Consider the following 21,378-nt stretch of genomic DNA (forward strand, 5'->3'; position numbering starts at 1 on the left):
CTAGAAACGCTAAATCCATCATAATGATTAGAGGATAAACGCAAGCTTTAGGACAAAAGTATGGTCTGTGTGAACACTGAGAATCGCTGTAACCTTGACTGTGTACTCTCGCCATTACAAATAGATCAATTCTCCTACATGAGCCTGTTGACACTGACTCATTGCACCATAATGTCTTATCAAAGCAAACAGTTTGCATCCTATTAGCCAGACAATCCTAATGCTATTGTGTTATAAATCTTATTAGAATAAGGGAGACTCGGGGGGCTGCACTCACATTACATTCAATTATCTGTAAAAGGAAATGAGTTTGAGGTGGCAGCTGTTGCCTGCATTGCAACTGTAGGGCACTAGCACATTAGCATTAGTGTGTCAAACATGACAACAGCCACTTTACATTCTAGTTCACCATTAAAGTTCAGGATATTAGCTCATGATGCTGTGTGGGGGTAGTGGAGTGAGGAGACAGGATGGTGCCAAATTTAGTTGAAAAAAAAAGGTGTATTCATTTCCTTTCTGACAATCATGCAAGGACATGGGAGGAAGACGCCTGACTTATTGTCCCTCCACCTTCTGATTTATTCAGCGCTCTAAATTATTGCAGAGGTAAATCAAAGATGGTGTTCTCCGCTGTGAGAGGCCTAAGCAGTTTTTTGGCCAAAGGGGATGGAGATTTTTTTTTGATCTTATGATGCTGAAGGAATAAATGATGTTATAAATCTGTGAACACAGAAAAAGGGAAAGGCCAGTTTAAAATTATAGCAGTTGCTGTTGTGCACACTGCAGCTGATTTTAATTATTTGCTTGACAGCATGTATGGTGAGGCACTATGAACACATATAAAAATACTTAAATACTAAATCATATTTGGGTTGTAATATTTCAGTTACTAAATTGTTGCTCTCAAATGGGAACACCAGGTCACACAAGGCCATGTTAAAGCAACATGAACACATGCTTTAAAATCAGTGTTACAGCAAACCAAAATCACAAATAAGACATTACTAATATCTTTAGTGAGCCCAGTCTCTCAATGGAGTCATATCCTTATTGACAGAGCACAGGATCTGACATGCAGACACTGTTTAGCTTATCAAAAATAATGAACCTCATCTGATCTCACACAGGACCACTGAGATTACTCGACAAAAATGACACAGCACAAACATCTTTTTCTACACGTGAAATGTTTTCACCTCCTGCTTCATCCCCTAACTGATCCTGGCCTTTCCCTCCACCCCTTAATCTCCATTTCTAACATTACTCAAGCCCGACTTCTAAAGTCCAAGTTTTAAAACTTAAAGAAATGAGGACTAGACAAAAATGATTTACCAGAAAAAAAAGCCCCCACTTAGAAGTCTAAAACTCAAACAGCAGACCTCCACAGAAGAAGCACAATAAAACACACGCGCAGACACACACACACAAAGTCGCTGTTTCTATGGAGATGTCAACATTGTGAAAACAGATGAGGGAACACGTGTGGAATTTTAACACTGTTCATCACTTCTTCCAGCCTACGTCACTCCCTCAAAAAAAATCCTCCCTGTTGCAAAAAAAAAAAAAATGGCTGCATGCAGATAACAAGCCAGTCTGAGAGATTTAAGGCTCCTGTTTATTATCTGAACGAGTTTTAACAGGATATACAGTACAAATAATATGTGTGTTTTCTCTAAAATGCACAGACATTCATCTTAAATACAGTACACCCTGAATAACTTAGGTCCTGCTAAGTTTTCTTTAAAACACAGTGAAATAGCATCATCTGAAGGCACCATTAAAATAACATTAAATGTGTTTGCAGACAAATCAATACTCCACTAAGCAGTTTTTTACGATGGCATAATTATAGTCCCACTTGCCAAAGCCCTGAGAAAATGTAACATGCTGGCAAGATCTAACTTTTTACAAGGAGAAAAACTGGAAGAAGTGGTCAGTGTCTTAAAAAAAAAAATCACATTCAAAGTTCAAAATATATCCTGCTTTACATCAGCTCCCTGCAAAGTCAGTTATGTTCACCGCTGCCTCGCTTCCTCCGGATGACACGGGACCAGCCTGTCAATAAATCTGTCCTTTGATGCACAACATCAGCAGCCATTAAAGAAGAGTGTCCTCGCTGTCCTCATTGTGCGTGCTGAGCTGGGTCTTCCTGCGAGCGGTGATGGCTGCCCAGACCCGACACAGCATGCCACCCCTGAAACAGTATTTCAGCACAGCGTTACGAATGAGCTGCCTCAAACACCACTGCTGCTTTTTGATGAAACTCAAGCTAACGAGGCAGCATCTTTTCTGCACCACCACGTCTGAGGGTAATCCCTTCTTACGTCTCTGTGTGGACAGATGGCGTGAGGGTGATGTGTGGAGACGGCTCACCTTATTCCACAGTACATCAAGTCATCCCTGGAGGCCATGTGGAGGAGACAGTCCAAGGTGAACTCATGAGAGAGCAACTGGAAAACAGGATCACACAGGCGTGGATTAACAGTGGGAGGATGAGTAATCCAGCCAGCCTCAGGAGTAAAGAAATAAAAGTTTACCTTATTGATAGTGTCTTGATCTACAGGGATGGACTTGAGCCAACGCACCATAGCCTTCGCTTCTTGATTCGAGCTGGTCCGTGAAGCCAATCCAACATCTATAATATTCAGAGATCACAACCGTTCAGGCGGCCTGGTGCGAATTACAGACCCACAGAATCTCACGGTGTTGATGTGACAAATACAGCATGCGTTTATAGCGTTTCTGCAGGCAGACGTAAAATCATTAACCACCCGTCAAGTCAAGTTTGAGCACATTAACTGATGATAGGAGGGTCTACGCCTCTGACACAAACCAGTCAGGCAGAAATCCAGAGCCTGAAGCTGAGGCGTGCTGGGGATTGACTGGTACAAGTGTTAAGAAACCGTAATGAGAATCACTCAGTGTATTGATAATCCAAACAGGGCTTGGTCCCTTGATGCAGCAATAGTCATGCTGCAGCTTGTGCGGTTAATCACCACACTACAAGCTGAGCTTGTACCAACTCTTAGGTACTCACGTTGTCACCTTTTACTGAACTTCCGGCATTTTAATTTCATATATTTTCTTTACGAGATGTTACAAGCAGGGAGAATCACACTGGCTTTAAAGGTTTGATGATGACATTCAACCCAGATCAAACAGAAAACGCAAATATTCCTGAATGCTTGTTTTAACCTGCTGCAGTACTGGATGGGTATGTTTCGACACACCAAAGTCAAAGCTAATGGAAGAAAGCCTATATCAGTATGTCATATGAGATACCAAGTGGGTCTATTCCAAAATTTCGTTCTTTTAATACCCAGTTCTGTTTGTGTTTCCATGGACAGCGTTTCCTTGCTGAACCACAGTGGAAGGATACGTCCTGTGAAGGTACAAACTGTAGCTGCAATTGATGCCGAATTGATGCGCCTAATTCAGACTGACAAAAACACATATTAGCTTTGGCTAATTTTGGCTAAACAAGGACTGTGGGTTCCTACAATGTAGTTGCACCACTGCCTTTGATTGACCCTGTCAACACACATATGACATTGAAGTATTATATTAAGCAGTGTTTGTACTGAATTACATCGCCATTTACTGCATATAAAAATAATCAGCTACTCGAGAAAGTAACTTTTGCATTAAAGGTCTGTTTCAATTCTCTTATTAATGCACACATACATATATTTAGTGTTGCTGTTACACAATACGGGACAACTGTCAGATTTTATCTACCATTAAACCCATTATTACCACAGCGATATGAGCTACTACCACTCCCAACCACCAGGGGGCAGCAATGACTACCATTCCTCCCTGTAAGCTATCTTGTATTTGGTAGACACAAGATACTGGATGTTCATTTTAACCAAGCTTTGTTACAGTAGATAATAAAGAATTATATTTAATTAACCCAAATTCATAAGTGTGTATTTGAAACATTACAACCACTATGATGAAAAGCAAGCTCACATTCCCCGAACTGTCTTGCGCCACCATCAGGTCGGGTGATAGATCATAAATCTGGGGAATATTCTGCATTTGTCTGCTATCTGATAGACTTTTTCTTCAACAGTTTAACTACTAACTACAGTATCTGAACTGTCTTGATCAAGCACACATGATGATCTAAACATCTTGATACACACACACACTATCAGGTCTTGTAATATCTACGTGGATGTAACAAACTGTTAAAGTAAATACGTTACCTTCAGTGATGGTTGCCTTCCTCAGGGCATCTATCTGTTCCTGTTTCCTCTGGACAGAGTTCCTCAGCAGCTCCTGGTACTCTCTCTCCTTCTCATTTAGCTGACTCAGCAGTCTGGGGCACAAACAGCCATCATCACTCAGCAGAAAGCAGTGCAGCTCAAAATTTCTACTAATCACCTTGTAAGCCTAGCATTAGAGGTCTTTCTATTTTTCTCTCAGCAAAAACGTTTCATTTAAATTTTAAATGTCTGTAGCCTTGAAAAGTAAATGCTTCACGGATAAATGAAAACTGCTGTTCATCACAGAATCTCAAAAACCACCAGTGAATATGAATAAATGATAAATAAAACAACAAATGTTACCCTATGGTCTCTAGTCGTAGGTCTCGTAGTTTCTCACTGAGGGGGCATTCGGGGTTGAGGACGAGGTCTGCAGGGTAGTTGGGGCTGGCTGTGAGCGGGATCTCGTTGTTGGGTGTTGTCTGCTGCATGTATGCTGGCGCCTCCAGCTGGTCAGGGACTTTAACTACAGGCGTGTCCGGGTCAGCGCACTGCTCCTCCTCTGGAGTGCTGTCCTCTATCTCAAACGAGGACTGCAGCTGGAGTTTCAGCTCTGAGAGGCAGGAAGGGGGATGGGAAAATAGACAATGACTATATAAACGATTGGAATCGCCAAAATGTAAATAAACAAGAGAAATTGAAATGTCACACCCGCTGCCAAACTTGTCCTCTAATATCCGATTGTCTTTCCATGCATTTAACCCAAACTTATACTGAACATATAAAATCAAAGATGGAGCTCCACCTGGTAGGAGCACAGTGATGGCGTCCTGTACCGCCTGCCTGAGGAGGTTGTCCAGAGCAAACATCCAGTGAGGCTTCACCTGCTGCTGCCTCAGCACCTTCTTCACCTACGCACAGAGCAGACAGTTCAAAGCGATTGTGAGCAGAGTGATGTTCCACCCAAAAATAGAGCCGACAGCTGAACAACCACCAGGGAAGTCTGTGTGTTGACTCTGAGGTAACTTACTGCATCCTGGAAGCTGAACAGCACCACCTGCAGGTTGTTTAGTGACACTGCGGCACTGAGCAGCGTAGCTCGGAGGTCCAGCAGGCTGCTGGTCAGCTGCTTCTTGTCCGGGGAGCGGATGTAGTCTCGCAAGCAGCTGATGAGCTCGGTGATGTGGTCTGCAGTTAGTGATGATCCATCGCCATGCTTTCAAGAGAGAGAGAGAGAAAAAAACTTCACTCCTGTTGTTTTTACTTAGACTTAACTGTCTCATAATAATAGCAACTCAAAATGTAAAGATGTGATATAAATAACAATATTACCAGGAATATTAATTTCCCAGTGACCTTTGTTCCTCTATATTAAGCCTCTGAAGTCAGAGTTGTGGCTCTTTGCTCAAAAAAAACATAGGAAATAAGCTCACAAAACGTTTTGCAGATTCTAACAGTTTAATCAGTATGGTATTTAAATTTGTACAATAAAACCGAACTATTATCTCTTAAATCTTGCATAAAACAGATTGGGGAGGATGCCTTAAAGTCTACAAATCTGGGGGAAAATATTTCCGTGTATAAGACACAACAGCTTTTAAGTGGAAAACAAATGTCAAACTCAGTGTGAAATAAGTTGGCAAAAATGTCCCTGGGCTCATAATTACTACCTTTCAAGCCAACTTCAATATTAATTTTGCACTGCTGACAGTCATGCAATGACTGTCTGATCTCACAGAGGTGCATATTTTTGGATTTTGGCAATGCCAACAGTGCAACAACACATCTGGACAATTTAAGTTCTATCAAAGTAAGAGGGGACCCCGACATTCAGGATTACTGCATGTAGATTATCATTAATACGTGTTGTCTTTGCTAGTAGTTAGTTTGCCAATACTGATGAATAGCATCTGCATTCTGAATCTGTCTTATCCATTTGTTTATTTACTTCTTTTAACCTGAATTGAGTGAGCAGCTTCAGTGTAGCTTTAGTCAGATTCCCTGTAAACATTACATCTTCTGCAGTCACCCTGCGTCACAGGGTTTATCTGTCCTTGTTAAATATTCAGACAAAAAAAAGAGACAATTCTATGTACTGTATATGTTACGTATGTTACATATATGTACACATGTGGTGCCATGCAGTTATTATGCTTCACAGTGTTTTAACCTGTGCTGTCGTGACTTTTCTTCACTCACCTGAGGCACAGACTCCTGTATATTACAGACGACAAGACTGATGTAGTCGGTGAGGACTCGGTGCAGTGTGGCTCTCCTTTCACTGTCCTTCCTCAGCATAAAAAGACCAATATTCTCCTCTGTTGCGGCTGGGCTGCACATTTCTGATGGAGAGTAACCCGGTATTCTGCACAGCAGAGGGCAACGAAGAGATCAGTCGCAGCAGATCAAGGGGTAAAGATAAAAAACCAAGTTAAAGAAATGTATATGTGGATATCATCATTTCATGTGTAATCTATGGGTTATTTCTTAAGTGAAAATACATGGTACTGTAGATTTTGGCATTTGATGTAGTGGCATTATGCCCTCCTTTTTATGCCTACACAGGATGCAGCCTCACCAAACTATCTGACTGAAACCTCAGTGTGGTTTGCCACTGACGTAAGATCCTGTAGAACCATGACTGATACAAGGCTTTCGTCTTCCCTTGAGCAATAATCTGACTTACGGCAGGAAGCCGCTGGTGCTGGGTGGGCTATCAGAGATTTCATCTGCTCTGAGGGCGGACTGGGGCCTCCTGAGGTCCAGGGAACAGGACAGGTCGATTGAGTCCGAGTACGAATCAGTGTCCTCCACAAGGATGGAGACAGGCACAGACAGGCTGCGTTGATAGTCTGCAAAAAAGTGTTTAAAATCTCAGACATTTACCAGGTTTCATGATACCACTTTCCACACAGGTGCCCTAACAGGTGCAATAACAACAGAAGATTTCGTAATGAGAATAGGAAGCGATTTAGATAAACATGCAACACGTATGAGAAAGAAGAGCAGTGTGTGGATCAGATGTGCGCTGAAGCTTCACCAGCAGAAAGGCAGTCTTTGGGTTCTGATTCCTGCAGAGCCTTGGCCTTCTTCCTGGGCGACGACCTGAGGAAGGTGTCCATCAGCAGCTCTGTGGCTGTGGCTCTGTCGTCCGGGTTCGGCGTGAAGCAGTTCATGATGAAGCCCTTCGCCGCGTCCGACATGCACTCTGGAACCCTGGGGTGGATCTTAAACATGCCCACCTTGATGGGATTGAGTTTGAGATTGCATCAGTGACAATTAAAAGGAAATATTTTCTGTTCATTTATTCAACTTTACTTTGGGATGGTGTGCTTTAGAAGAGAAAAGACTGAAGATGCCAAAAAGAGTCTACAGCCGTGCTTGTGGCTCAGGGAAGCTGCACTGACGCCGCGTTCGTGTTATGGTAATTTCTTACCACAGTTTCTGACTTGCAAACAGCACTCACGTCAACATCCAATAACAAATATCAAATATCACATCAGCAAAAGATCATCATTGAATGTGACGATCCCATATTTAATGGATATGATGTTATACTGTCACACTCACACATCCACCTTTGTAAATCAGTGGTGGTCTCATCTCTACTAGCCCTCCCATCTGAGGTGAACACAGCTTTAGGCACAGTGGTGCTCTGAGCTAAAAGCGAACATCCACATGAGCTTATGTGCACAATAACAATGCTAACATGCCAATATTTGCCTTCGTTGCTGCTCTTGGTTAGCATTTGTTAAATAGAACTAAACAGTACAGCTGAGGCTGATGGGAATGTCACTAGTTAGGTAGGTAGGTATATGGGGAGGAAAAAAGAACAAACAAGACAAGACAAGTTAAGATTTTGGCCAGATGATGGCGCTAGATGTAAAGTTAGTGACATGAACGTCTGTCCAAAATTTCAAGGCAATCTATTCGATAGTTGTTGAGATATTTCACTCAAAACCACAAATGCCAACCTCACAGTGGTGCTAGATGAACAGTTAAGAGTTAACTTTTACAATTTGTCCTCAAAGCCTCTCTGATGTCCACTTCCATTAAAATATATATGAGTATTTGGCAAATTTCTAACTATCCTTCTATGAATGTATTGCATGTGCCTACATAAACTACACCTTTCCCATACATACCTTGAACATGGCGGCCTGAGGACTTCCCAGCTCATGGAAGGGTGTTTTGCCTGTTGCCATTTCTATAATAGTGCACCCAAGGGACCAGATATCAGCCGGTTTCCCATAACCCCGAGGCCCCTGGTCTATAATCTCTGGGGCCATGTACTGGAGAGTTCCTGTTGAAAAATCATTATACAAGTCAATGAAATGCAACTGCTGTGATCAGTTCACAGATAAAAATACATTACATTATAAAATACAAAAATACTTATGCAGATGATACACAACTTTATATTTCTGTGTCATCACATGACTACAGTCCCTTACTTTCACTGAATGAGTGTATTCATCAAATCAATGAGTGGATGTGCCAGAATTTTCTTCAGCTTAATGCAGATAAGACAGAAGTGATTGTTTTTGGTCCCAAAAATGAAAGGTCAAAGATCAGTGCTCAACTAAACTCCATGTCACTGACAACAACAGATAAAGCCAGAAATCTTGGTGTAATTATTGATTCAGACCTGAATTTTAACAGCCATTTAAAGCTGATTACCAAATCAGCCTACTACCACTTGAAAAATATAACCAGAATCAAGGGATGTCTGTCCAAAGAAGACATGGAGAAACTGGTTCATGCATTCATTTTCAGTAGGTTGGACTATTGCAATGGAGTCTTTACTGGCCTAAACAAAAAATCAATTAGGCAACTACAGCTGATCCAAATGCTGCTGCTCGAGTCCTTACAAACACCAGAAAAATGGACCATATCACACCAGTCCTCAGATCACTACATTGGCTTCCTGTGAGTCAAAGAATAGACTTTAAAATCTTACTGTTGGTCTACAAAGCATTAAATGGTCTAGGACCAAAATATATTCTAGATTTATTAACTCCATATGCGGTATCCAGACCCCTCAGGTCATCAGGGACAGGTCTATTGTGTGTTCCCAGAATGAGAACCAAACAAAGTGAAGCAGCTTTCAGTTATTATGCTCCTCACCTGTGGAACATTCTCCCTGCACACCTGAAGTCTGCACCAAGTCTCAGCTCATGTAAATCAGGGTTCAAAACATTATTATTTGCTACAGCTTTTACTTAAAGTAAATGTATTTGCTCAATGGTTTTAATCATTCTAAATGCTAAATTATTGTCTTTTACTGGCTTCTGTCTTTAATTTTCCTTTAATTGTATTTTATTTTTATTTTTCTATTCTCTTCTACTCTCTTTCTTTCTTTCTTTGAAATGTGTGATTTTAATGTATTTTTATGCTTCTGTAAAGCACTTTGAATTGCCTAGTGTATGAATTGTGCTATACAAATAAATTTGCCTTGCCTTGCCTTACATCTTTTCTCAATAATGCAGTTATATCTATAAATGGGGATCGCTGTGTCAAAGTGTGCGAAACAAGCAGGAGCCATAAATGCTTTAACACACACAGCATCTTACCAGCGAACGTCTCAGTGCAGGGGTTGATCCCTGCTAATCGTTTCGAGGTTCCAAAGTCAGAGATCTTCAGCACTCCACTGTAGGTGTTGATCAGGACATTGTCCCCCTGCAGGACAGAAAAATGATCCACATTCAGACATTTCACCAAAGCTACTGTCTCATAGCATAAAGCTACGTTCTGTTATCATCACCTTAATGTCTCTGTGGACGATCTGATTGTCATGAAGGTATTTGAGCCCCTCGAGGATCTGTTTGGTGTAGAAGATGATGGTGGCTTCGTTGTCTTTCAGAGGACCCCATTTGGAGCGCAGGAGAGATGACAAGCTTCCTATAAGCAGTAATGTAAAATCATATAAGCTGATCAATTTCTAAGACCCGAATCCTGCAGTGAAAATGTCCATGAAGGCAGAGATGGCAACAAACAATGGCATCATTCCTACTCTGAGTGCCAGACCGGAAGAAATACAATTTTCTGTCATTGTTGAAAAGGAAGTTATTTCTCAACAACATCTGGAAATATGAAACTGAGCTAAGGGTTGGAATAGCTCACATATCTTGAGATGTTTATCTGACAATCACGCCATTGTCGGGGGAGATTTTTCCCCGGTGAGTGGAAGGTCTGTGGAACCACCCACTGTCTTAAAGCTAGCTTCCAGTAGATGTTGCACAATCACATTTACAAATCTGAGCACAGGACAGACGCAGACTTCCTTGATGGTTAAAAAGACATCATCCTGTAACAAAGCTGCACAGTTACAGGGGAAATGCACAATGAAAGCAGGGGCAGGGCTTCCTGTGCCGGCGCTTCAAAGGAATCAAGACGTGGCTTCTTTGCATGTCCCTCCTCTTTATTCCAGGAAAAGTTTCAAATAGTGTAACTTCATGTGGCGAGCTACGTTAGTAATATACCAACGTATAGGCATTTTTTGTTGGTTTGTAGATTACATGTACAATGCATGTGGATGAACGCAGACTTGTGCTGTAAAAGCGCTTTGAGTGCTCGTCAGACTAGACTAGTTTAAATTATCACACTGTGTAAAATTTTTTGATTTTCTGGTTTAATATAGCCAGTGACTTATTTTAGCTGGTTCTGGAAAGACAGCTTAATGCTGCAAGTTGTCATTTTCGACTAACAATTTCTTCATATACTGTTTTATAATTTTATATCAGGCGGTGAGTGTGTGCAGGTTTAGCTAAGGATGTCCACTAATGGACAGCTGAAGTTTTAGGATGCATACCTCCGGGTACTTCCTCCATGAAGATCTTGATGAAACCCTCCTGACTGACAGAGCCCAGGTACTGGACAATATTTCTGTGTTTTAGCCTCTTGTGCAGTGCTATCTCCTCATGGAGGGGCTGGGAGTACCTGGGAGAGACAGAGGAATAAAAATGCGACGATGAGGTTTCGGTCAACAAAACAACGTCCCACGTGATAGTTCATTATGTTAAAATATGCCGGACGGACGGACAGACGGACGGACAAACATTCACACACTTAAACCGTGTATGTCGAAGCTCACGATTCCAAATGAAACCAGTTATTATTAGTAGAAAAAAATCAATAAACTAATTGCTCTTTACTGTGCATGACTGACTCCACTTCCTCTCAGATACATGCATTTTATTTTGTGTTAGTCAAATAAGATTCTTCTCAGATCCTCTATTAGTATACAGCTGGTAGAAAGAATGTAGCAGGGTTGAACAACGATCAGGCTTGTGTTTTAAACACATAAATGAAATGTTCAAGGGAAGTCGATTGCTTAAAGTCCAACTTTGAAAGCTTAAAAATGCTTTATGCATTTAGTCACATGACAGCAGCTATTGCAACACACTAAAAGGGTTTCCCCCCTCTCTCATTGGCTGCAGTTAAGAGGATCTTCCCTATTTTCTCACTTTACATGTGGGTTATCATGGCAACGCGGCTCATTTGACACCTCATTTCTCTGCTTGATAAGCGTGCAGCTTGATAATTCCAACAGCAGAGGAGCGATAGATAAGATAAATACTGTGCTGTGCCTTTAAAACGGAGAGGTTCGGCAAATGTTTGGAAAGCGATTTAAATATCACATTTCATTTGATGGAACTCTTTATTTAAGCCTGAGATCTTTGTGCAGATTGCAGAGTAACAAAGAGTGACAAGTATAAACACTCATCCATCTCCCTCAAGACTCCTAAAGAGCGCTGGGGATCTAGTGAGAGTCATCTCCTCCAAGTCCTTTCCTGTTAAGGAAAAAACATTCATGCGAGAAAGAGTGCAGCTCTGTGTCCCCAGTAAGCGATGGCTGAATGAAAAACAGTGTTGGTTTCTCTTACGTGCTGTCCTTCTCAGGGATTTCCTTGATGGCGATGCGTACTTGGTTGCTCAGGTCCCTCCCAGCGTACACCACGCCGTACGTGCCCTTACCCAGAACCACCTTGTCGCCATTCTCATTGGTCTCATAGATGTACTGCAGAAAGAAATGAGGAAAATGCGACGGCTGAAAGCAGGAGCATCGGAGGAATTTCACAAGCAAACACAGGCAGAGGAAAGGAGAACAGAGAGTGAGAGAACAGATGTTTGATTCAGGGGCCTCGGAGAATAAATCTAAAATTAAATAGGAATGTATTTATTTATTCATACAGATACTAGACGCAAGTCATATTTTCCACATTCATTATGAGAACGTTTGTGCTCCCAAGAAGTTGATTTCCACTCAGCAGTTGTTTTCTACTTGTTGAGGCGAGTCGGACCTAAACCAGGACACACTCTGCGTCAGAGGGATGGAGGACTGTGACTGACCTCTAGTATTCCCTCGGTCAGGTGGTCCAGATCCTGAGCAGGGTCCTCAGCCTGCTGAAGCAGAGAGTTAACCAGCTCGCAGAAACTAGAGAGAGAAGAGTGTGAGAAGACGTTAATGTAGATGACAATATGCTACATAACCTTTCAGGGAATATCTGTTACAGTGAAGAGCACCAACAGCATCAGGTGTCCCTGTGGAAAGTAAATGTCTGAATGTATAAATAGAGTTATGGTTCGGTACTGTGGGGTTTTTGACTTTTGTTTATACAGTGCACATGAAGATGCTCGTGCATGAGTGTCGACAAGGTGCACAGTGCTGAAGCAGTTTCACACCAGCAGTGAGACGCCCTCTTCACACCTCTGTGCACATCACACTGAACACAGCAGGCCTGTATGCACACAGAGTCCAGTCTGTCATATCAACAACTCCATAGATGTATTTCCTATTGTCGTTTTTAAATCTTTTTTCTTTATTTTTCTGTTTTTTCAGGTCATATTCTTTGATGCTGTACCTTTTATGTCACATTGAAATGAAGTAAAATAATAATTAAAAGCTGAGAACGTCTGTGCTTGCAGTTTTTTTTTGTTTTTTTTTTAAATACTGATTTCTCAGAATGATGAAATAATCAACCCGTTATCAAGAAAACGAAAGAATGAAAAAGGAAAGGAAAACAAAAGGTTGTTTCCTGAAAATCGGGAGCGCCACGTCAGCATGCAGAGATGCCATCTCGACAACTGCAGCAAATGATTTAAGGTGGAAATGTCAAATCAAGGAGAGCTCATTATTGATCGAACACAGGCAGAAATTCACCATGGCTCAAACAGATGCACATATACTGACCACAGCTCTCCACTAATCCAACATGCCACACACACGAGACAGCTTAGATCCCTGTTTTTCATCTCACCGTGTTTGCATGTTTTCATTCAGCTTTCTAATACTGGCACATGAAAATGCACACTGTGTAATACGACTGCGAGTGGAACGGCTGTTTTCTTGTGATAACGTATCTCATTATCTTGAGAAGTCGGCCTTTTATTTACTCGAGCTGGTGAGATAAATCGAGCCATTATCATGAGAAAGCGAGCTTTGTTACCTTGAGATAATTAACCCATGCTCACAGCGCACCTTTAAGGGATCACTTGACACGAATCACAAAATACATTTCCAACTTAACGTTCTCCAAGCAGTATGTAGCCACGCAGATAGTTTCACTTTTACAGGTATTTTTGTTTGGCAGGAGGTTCCAAGTAACACTGTATAATCCTGAGTAATCAGGATATTGTATCAGGAAAATTGTGTAATTTAGAAATTTCAGCAGTGGATGTCTCAAAACGGAATCCATCTGCAGTGGCAGATAGCACAGGAGGTTGATTTGAAGTTGTGATTTGGTACAAGTGAAAGAGTCACTTGTCGAGTCTGTCCTAGGGGGATTTCCTAGAAAGCAGTGAAGGAAAAATGACTCATACAGTGTAATTACATCACACTCAGTTCTCTAGGTCACCAGACTTACAACACTGCAAAGTGAGACCTCTAATTATCTTCCTGCACCCTGCGATGATGGTCTGTTCATCTTCATCAGCCAATCATTCTGACAGCCTCACACGCACGCACGCACGCACGCACGCACGCACGCACGCACGCACGCACGCACACGCATACACACTGTATCTTAAATTCACACTACAAGCCTTCAAGCTAAATTCGGATTATTGCTCGGATCCAGCTCATTTTGTTTGGCTGTTCACATTATTTTTTAAAACGTGGCCAATATCAGAGCTGCTCATGGTCCTCAACGGACCCTCAGGCTCAAAAGAACAACAACAAAGACGTCACATGCAGCACGCTGTCGTACAGAAGTAAACACGAGGCCACTCAAGTCAGTGTTTCCGGTTCTATTAATCAGCTCCGTTCAGTGGAAGCCAGCCAGAATTTTAATTATGGCTTCTTGTGAGAACGACAGTGCAGTTAGGATACAAATCCTGAAGTTTTGCTTGTACAGAGAGTCACTCCAATACAGTGAGGTCTATCACCTGGCTGTTCCTCTGCCTGCTGTCTCCACTAACCCAATGACTCCCAAAAAGTCGAACTGAATTCCAGCAGGACTGTTCAGACTGAGGTCGCATTGCAACAAATCAAGCCTGTATCTGATGTAACACTGCGTATGAAACTTGCCCAAAATCAGACTGAAAAAGATCAGATTCCATGTGATTTGTGCCAGATCTGAGTCACATCCGAGCAAAAAAAAAAAAAAAAAAAAGAACACACCCTTTACAGTGAAGCTCAGAGGGGAAGCAGAGCTGGAAGTCATCTGAGTTGTAGTGGACATACAGGAAGCAGCTCCGCTCATCAATCTTCGAAGCACTTTAGAGGGGAGAAAGCAAATACAGATTTTAAGTCCTCAAATAGTCATTTGTCCCTCATTTATTTGTTGAGAAAATGTGTAACTGTGACCAAAACTGTATACAGAAGAAATCCGGCTGAAACAAATTAAAATGGACTGTATCTATTAACCACTTCACTGGTTAATGTTGGCATTACAAAGGACTACCTGAGAAAAGTGATTAGCTCAGGAAATTCTGATGAAGAGCAATGCGCCTGCGCCCCCCCCCCAAAAAAAAGAAAAAAAACTTTATCTTTCCCCAAACACAGTTCAATCTGTTTGTTTGCTGTTTTTAACTGACCCAGCAGCTGACCATTTTTCGCTGAAAATTGCCCAAGAAGCAACTTGGCAGAGAAAACCAGACTAAAGTACACAGCGGGCCTGATCAGCAGCCTAAAAAACAAAAAAGAAGCCTGAAAGCAGACTGAGAGGAAAAGTCTGACTGACAGCCAAGGTTTCCCAGACAACCTGCATGTTTTGGGTCTTCTGACTTTGCTGCAGGCCCGACCACACCCACAACCGACAGCAGATATGTGAGAGACGTTAGCACACGCCGTGCTCCACTTTACCTCACTCCCCGAATTGCAGCAGCTGGGAAAGTCCACTGGTGTAAGCCTTTCTGTTAAAACACAGGACACAGACAGTATGACTGCCGAGCGTCACAGAGCGTGACCTGTGACAGAGCAGCTTTTATTTGCATGCACTTGCGTCTGCAAGAGGAATAAAGTAAACAACCCTGAGGTATGAAGTCAGCCCGAGAGCACACCCACACACGCACCTGATTAAACATTCACAGGGCCGCGGAGCCGTGTGAGAAATGCTGGTTCTTCCTGATATTATGCAATTTATTCTGCAGTCTGCATGTCTGTCAGATACTCATGAACATGCATGCATAATAGAAGGTGGCTCCAGGGTGTGTGTGTGTGTGTGGGGGGGGGGGGGCAGAGGGTTTACATACCTTTAAAGGTGTGACATGTTTCAACTGGACAGTGCGATTTTCGTCCTCCTCGCTCACACACACAATGGATGGTTGGAGGACTTTGCTTGGCTCCAGAATAAGCACCTGGAAAGCAGCAAGTCAAAATTCAATATTTTAGAATCACATAATTGGTTTGTCATTTATTTCTAATGGGAAGTCAAAACTGCCTCCATCATTTCCAGACCACATTCCTCCATAGTGTAACAGTATGACAGTGGTGTGTGTTAGCTTTCAGATTAACACATGCTTCTCTCTTTATTATCACGGTTACTGCTGAAGCTGTCGGAATCAGAATCAGCTTTATTGGCCAGTTATGTTTGAATATACAAACACAAACAATGAGTAGTACAAAAATGAAGAATGATGAGGCAGTAAACAACGTATACACTGAAATTTCTACATTGTTTATTCAGTGTGGTCTTACTGGGCAGCGGTCTGTGGAGACAGTGGGTTTGCAGGTCTGCAGGAGCAGCTCCATCCAGAAGTCCATGGTGTCCTGTTTTGGAGACCTCACCTCGGGAAGTTTGGCAAACTGGCGGTACAGAATGTACGTCTCCATAATGGATGCCACATACCTGAAAGAAACACACTTAACTCATTAATCCACACTGAATGAATCTAGAATCTCTCTAAATGCTTTCTGATCCACACAGGTTTCTCTTTTTTTATTCAAACCAACCAAATTACACTTTGTCCTGCAAACTGAATCCTGATGATGACTAAACGCCCAGATCTGCATGACTACTACTAATCAAGAACTGGTTCCTAAGCCTCACCAGACAGGGGCCTTGAGCCTGTAGAGCTTTTCAGAGGCCTCGATGACTTTCCTGTATTCATTCGCGAGGATGTTGGCTCCGAGGTAAAAGCCGACATCCCAGTAGGCCTTCATCTTCTCCAGACTGCCCTTCCTACCAAGCAGGGTGCTTAGAGTCACACCTAAACAGCAACATAATAACACAGAGCAAGTGAGTCACTAACAGGCTTCCAGGCTGCTGAGCCAGAGCAGGATCAATACAGCAACAAAAAACTATTATCTGCAAATATACTATGTGCATCACTGGCACAAAATAAGCCAGTCGAAATGTTACTAATTCTGTGTGTGTGCTGATGTGCTTGTATCAGTCCAAAAAGCATACCTTCATGTGTATTGTGAAATGCAGCTCAATGTGCAAGTGTGCACTTAAAGCAGAGAGACATGAAATTAGCTGTAAAGTGATTCATTTCAGCCGTACAATAAGAAGAGTGTATGGTAAATTAGGACAGAAAAATAAAATTGTTTTTTTCTGGATATTGCATTTTATCTTAAAAATAGTTCAAATATAACAGCACAGTGGCAAAGCCTAAGGTTTATGCTGTGTGATGTATACAAAAAAAACTTTACGACACACTGAATCTGACAGAGTCTGAACGCGTTAAGCACCGAGTTTACGCAGCTCAATGGAGGTTTCAAATTCATGGCCAGCTGCCATGAGGAGGACCACGTTGTTGATGCCCGAGTGAAGCGTTGGCTCTGTCTCAAAAGCTCTTCCATACCTGAAGAAGGACAGACAAACAGCACTGGTGGATTAGACTCGAACACTGGACAACGGTAACACCAGGAGGACAATGACTGAGCCTTTCCAGGACGCCCCTCATACCCAATCAAGATACCATCACCTGCTACCAATGAACTTCCCGACTTAGTTTGTAATCAGGGTTTCACAAAAAAGCCCAAAAGGCGTAAAATGGATGTACCAATAGCAGGCCTGGTCTCTGCTGCAGTGATCAGTGAACCCGGAGCTCATGAACATGTCTTTGTAGATCCGTCCACACAGGCAGTAGACGTCTGACGCCACCTTGCCCCCCGACTCCACGATGGGCAGAATTAACTCCAACGCCTTAGCGCGATCTCCAGGGCCATTCCTCCTGAGAGGGGAAGGTTCAACAATCAGTGATGAGCTCTTTGAATTGTCTTCATACAAGGCAAATGCTAAAGTGGCACAGCAACACTAAGCTACTTTAATTAAGAGAAGTTGTTAAAGCTGTAGGAGGCGTCTGGGTACCTGTTTAGAGCAAATATATGATGAAACTTGATGTTCTGATGTCCTGCTACCAGACACATGGGCAGGTTGTTCAGAGTCTCCACCAGTTTGATTATGGAATCATAGTCCTGAGAAAAGAGGGTGCAGGGTTACAATGTATTATTCACCATTTTCACAGCAGACACTGAATACTTTAAATCATTTATTACTAACAATCAGTAACTTTAGTAACCTTAGTGGCTGTTTTTGTCACCATCTACACCCACGTGGAACACAATCTGATCCTGCTCAAACAGTATAAACTGAGATTAAATGACACATTTGTCTACGCAAACAATCAATTTCTCAATTGGACAAATATCTTAAAGATCAATAAATAAAGAAAATAATCCTGTGCCGTAGCCCTACACACACAGAAACACACCTGAATGTCCCTGTAGGACAACAGCAGGTTCATGACTATGTCAGGTGTGAGCAGCTCCACGCTGTCCAGGCGTTTCTGGATGCGGCTCAACTCCTCGCTCAGGTCCTGGCCGCTGAAACGCTCCCGCGCCATTCGAATCTCGTGCCTGATCGACTCCCGGAAGTACTCGCTGCCGGCACAAAGAGCAGATTTCAAGTCAGCAGAGCGAAGTCAAACACGCGGAAAGCTTACAGTATAACCAACTACGTGTGTAATCGGAGATGACGATGTTTTGGGCAAAGCACGCAGTCCTGGAGTTTAAAGGCTGACCTGGACTGAAGGTGCACGTTGTTCAGCAGATGCACCAGTCTCTCCACCAGCAGGGTCAGCAGGGGCTCCAGCTGGAAACTAGGCTGCATCAGCTCTTTGATCCCGGTCATCATGGTGGCGTCGCAGGCAAACACTTTACCCTGAGGTGACACCACGTACGGGATGAATGTGTAGCTTCCACACTGCTCCTGAGGGAACACAATGGGCACATACAGGGATAACACTTAAACTGGGAGATCTTGCATGGCCTCAGGGGAGCTGAGGCATCACGTGCCATGCTATCAGCGTTTTCCTTTTAAATATTTAATGGTTCATTTCAGTTCAACTCTTGGATAAATATGATTCCTTTTACCCTGATTTTCAAGTGATCTTTATCGCAGACTCAAAAGCTCCTTCAAGTCTTTGTCAAACGGAAACTTTTTGTGCATTTTCTTATTTTATTCAGAGCTGAAACAACTCCCAACTGTGAATATTTGCAGCTTTTCTCCTTTTCACAGAATTGAAAATTAGGTTTTGTACCACCGCTCTTACAAAACGTAACATTTGAAGACACTGCCTCTGGGTAGGGAAAAGAGCAATAGGTATTTTTTATAGCTCAAATCATTAATCAATTAGTCAAGAAATGAATCAGAAGATTAACTGATAATGGAAGAATTCAGTAGTTGCAAAAATCTGGGACAAAAATCACTTCTGGGCCCTGACAGGCTGTTTCATCTCACTCAGCTGAGTATAGTGCACACAGTAGAACATGCATCTTAATGCGGTTCTGCAGAGACTCCCAGAGAACAAGAAGAAGGACGATGCACATAAAATCTGGCCCCAGGTTTGCTGTGAAACGTCTCCAAGTAAATTATGGCCCCGCCTCACAACAGGGCCCCCTGATTGGTTAATCGAGCAGCTTGAGTGACGGCACATACTGATGCAAATGTTTATTAGCATCACATATTATTCTGCCTTACTTTTGGGGCCCTGGGGCAGCATAATCCTACTTCTACACCTTCAATCATCACATCCATGTCTCATGAAAAACAGAAGTGTGTGCTGCTTTAAAGTCACCTTGATAGCCTGCAGATCACTGTCTTGCTTGTAACAGTACAGGATTATGTTGTTGGTCATGCTGAAACTTTCTCTCACTCCGAGGTGATAGAAAAGGGAAGGCTGGCAGAAAGAGTCACTCATCTCAACCACCGCTACATCTGTGGGGGGAAATTTAAAAGGGCGGGTAAGTTTGCGTAATTGGCGCAGCGCTGCGCTTGTATGTCATCCAGATTACCTCCAGTCAGCATGTCTGCACTTGCCTGCGTTGTAGAAATGATCCAGGATGTCTGTGGTGCCCAGCGATATCCTCTCAAAAGAAATGGTTTGGAAAACGGCGTGTGCGTCCGCGCAGGCTTCCTTCACACACTTCAGGGATAAGTTCTCCTCGGTCTGCGGCACCGACGCGTCCTCGTTGACAATGTATGCCACGGACACCGCTCTGGTCCGACTCCGCGGGGATACGATCTGTTTAGCCGAGCCGCTGGCGCCCAGGTCCATGGCCAAAGAGTCCTGCCACAGACTTCCAGCTGACACCCACACGGGATCCTTCCTCCTCAGCTCGTGCAGGCTCATCCGCCTGCGCTCCGTCGTGTACATTTTCGGCTTCGCTCCGCAGATGACGCTCAGTGCATGCCCTGCGTCGGGACAGCCTCCATTATGACGGGATCAATGCAGTTGCCTGTTGTTGTAAATCCCCCCCAGGTGCGTCCCCGCCTCCGCTCACAGCACATATCCCATTCCCGGTACTTGTCTCCACTCGACCCGCCCTCCTTCCTCCCCGGTTCCGCTCCGCCCGCTGACTTTCTGACACTGAAACTGGATGCCGCGCTGCCTCGACTCTCGCATGACCTCTGCCGTGAAAAACTATCACTGTCCTAATTACGCACAAGAACGCGGGGGTGAAAACCAAATGCAGTCGCTGTTAGTGCCTTTACAGTATTTATTCTTTCTGTCTTCTTGCAAAGAATGGATAGATACATGGATAGAAAGAAAGTGTCCAATGCATAAATGCGTGTTGCTGCAACGATTAATAGATCACTCATCAACCAGCAAATTAATAAGTAACTATTTTAATAATAAATTAAGGTAGCATGGTGGAACAAGTGGTAACACTGTCGCCTCACAGCTAGAAGGTCCTGGTTCGAATCCCGCTGTAGGGGTGTCCTCCACCATGCCTTCAGTGCCTGCTGCTCGAGGAAAAAGGGCCTTTCTGTGTGGAGTTTGCATGTTCTCCCCGTGTTCACCTGGGATATCCTCCATAAAATGTACCCCCACCAAAAACATGCAAGAAGGTCACCTCCTGACCAATGGTGACAAAGGAGACCTGGAGACCTGGGTCCCCGGGCGCCGCTGTTGGCTGGCAGCCCACCGCTCCTGGTCTGCCGATGGGATAAACGCCGAGAAAATAATTTCACTTGGCGCGTACAGTTCCCTCCCTGTGTGCTGTGATAAAGTTGACTTCTTAATCAGTTGGAGTAATTGTTTTCAGAAAAAAAAAAAGTCAAAATTCTGTGATTCCAGCTTCTTAAATGTGAATATTTTCTGGTTTCTTTATTCCTCTGTGACAGAAAACTGAATATCTTCGGGTTGTGGACAAAACAAGACATTTGAGGACGTCATTTTGGGTTTTGGGAAACACTGATCAACCGTTTTTCAC

General features: G+C 43.0%; 1 protein-coding gene across 1 annotated transcript; it reads right to left on the minus strand.

The window, feature by feature from the left end:
• Positions 1-1,966: 1,966 nt before the first annotated feature.
• On the minus strand, positions 1,967-20,406 carry LOC139334323 (mitogen-activated protein kinase kinase kinase 5). The gene is made up of 28 exons (XM_070967137.1): positions 19,982-20,406; positions 19,740-19,879; positions 18,684-18,871; positions 18,375-18,543; positions 17,972-18,078; positions 17,664-17,834; positions 17,350-17,462; positions 16,706-16,865; positions 16,354-16,504; positions 15,909-16,013; positions 15,520-15,569; positions 14,836-14,931; positions 12,567-12,651; positions 12,101-12,234; positions 11,026-11,153; positions 9,979-10,115; positions 9,788-9,893; positions 8,360-8,517; positions 7,255-7,456; positions 6,901-7,066; positions 6,414-6,579; positions 5,245-5,430; positions 5,020-5,125; positions 4,578-4,827; positions 4,215-4,327; positions 2,538-2,635; positions 2,374-2,450; positions 1,967-2,194 (listed from the first exon to the last, which is right to left on the minus strand). The coding sequence occupies exons 1-28, from the start codon at positions 20,316-20,318 to the stop codon at positions 2,098-2,100; spliced, it is 3,996 nt and encodes a 1,331-aa protein (XP_070823238.1). The 5' UTR covers positions 20,319-20,406; the 3' UTR covers positions 1,967-2,097.
• Between the last annotated feature and the right edge of the window lie 972 nt (positions 20,407-21,378).

Source organism: Chaetodon trifascialis, chromosome 7 (assembly GCF_039877785.1).
Source record: "Chaetodon trifascialis isolate fChaTrf1 chromosome 7, fChaTrf1.hap1, whole genome shotgun sequence".
NCBI classification, from domain to species: domain Eukaryota; kingdom Metazoa; phylum Chordata; class Actinopteri; order Chaetodontiformes; family Chaetodontidae; genus Chaetodon; species Chaetodon trifascialis.

Excerpts from the sequence above, each read along its gene's own strand:
- LOC139334323 (XM_070967137.1), bottom strand. The coding sequence starts at position 20,318 with ATGTACACGACGGAGCGCAGGCGGATGAGCCTGCACGAGCTGAGGAGG. Across the intron at positions 7,067-7,254 it reads CAAAGACTGCCTTTCTGCTG|ACTATCAACGCAGCCTGTCT; the intron begins GTGAAGCTTCAG and ends ACTTTTTTGCAG. Across the intron at positions 6,580-6,900 it reads AGCACCAGCGGCTTCCTGCC|AATACCGGGTTACTCTCCAT; the intron begins GTAAGTCAGATT and ends TCTGCTGTGCAG.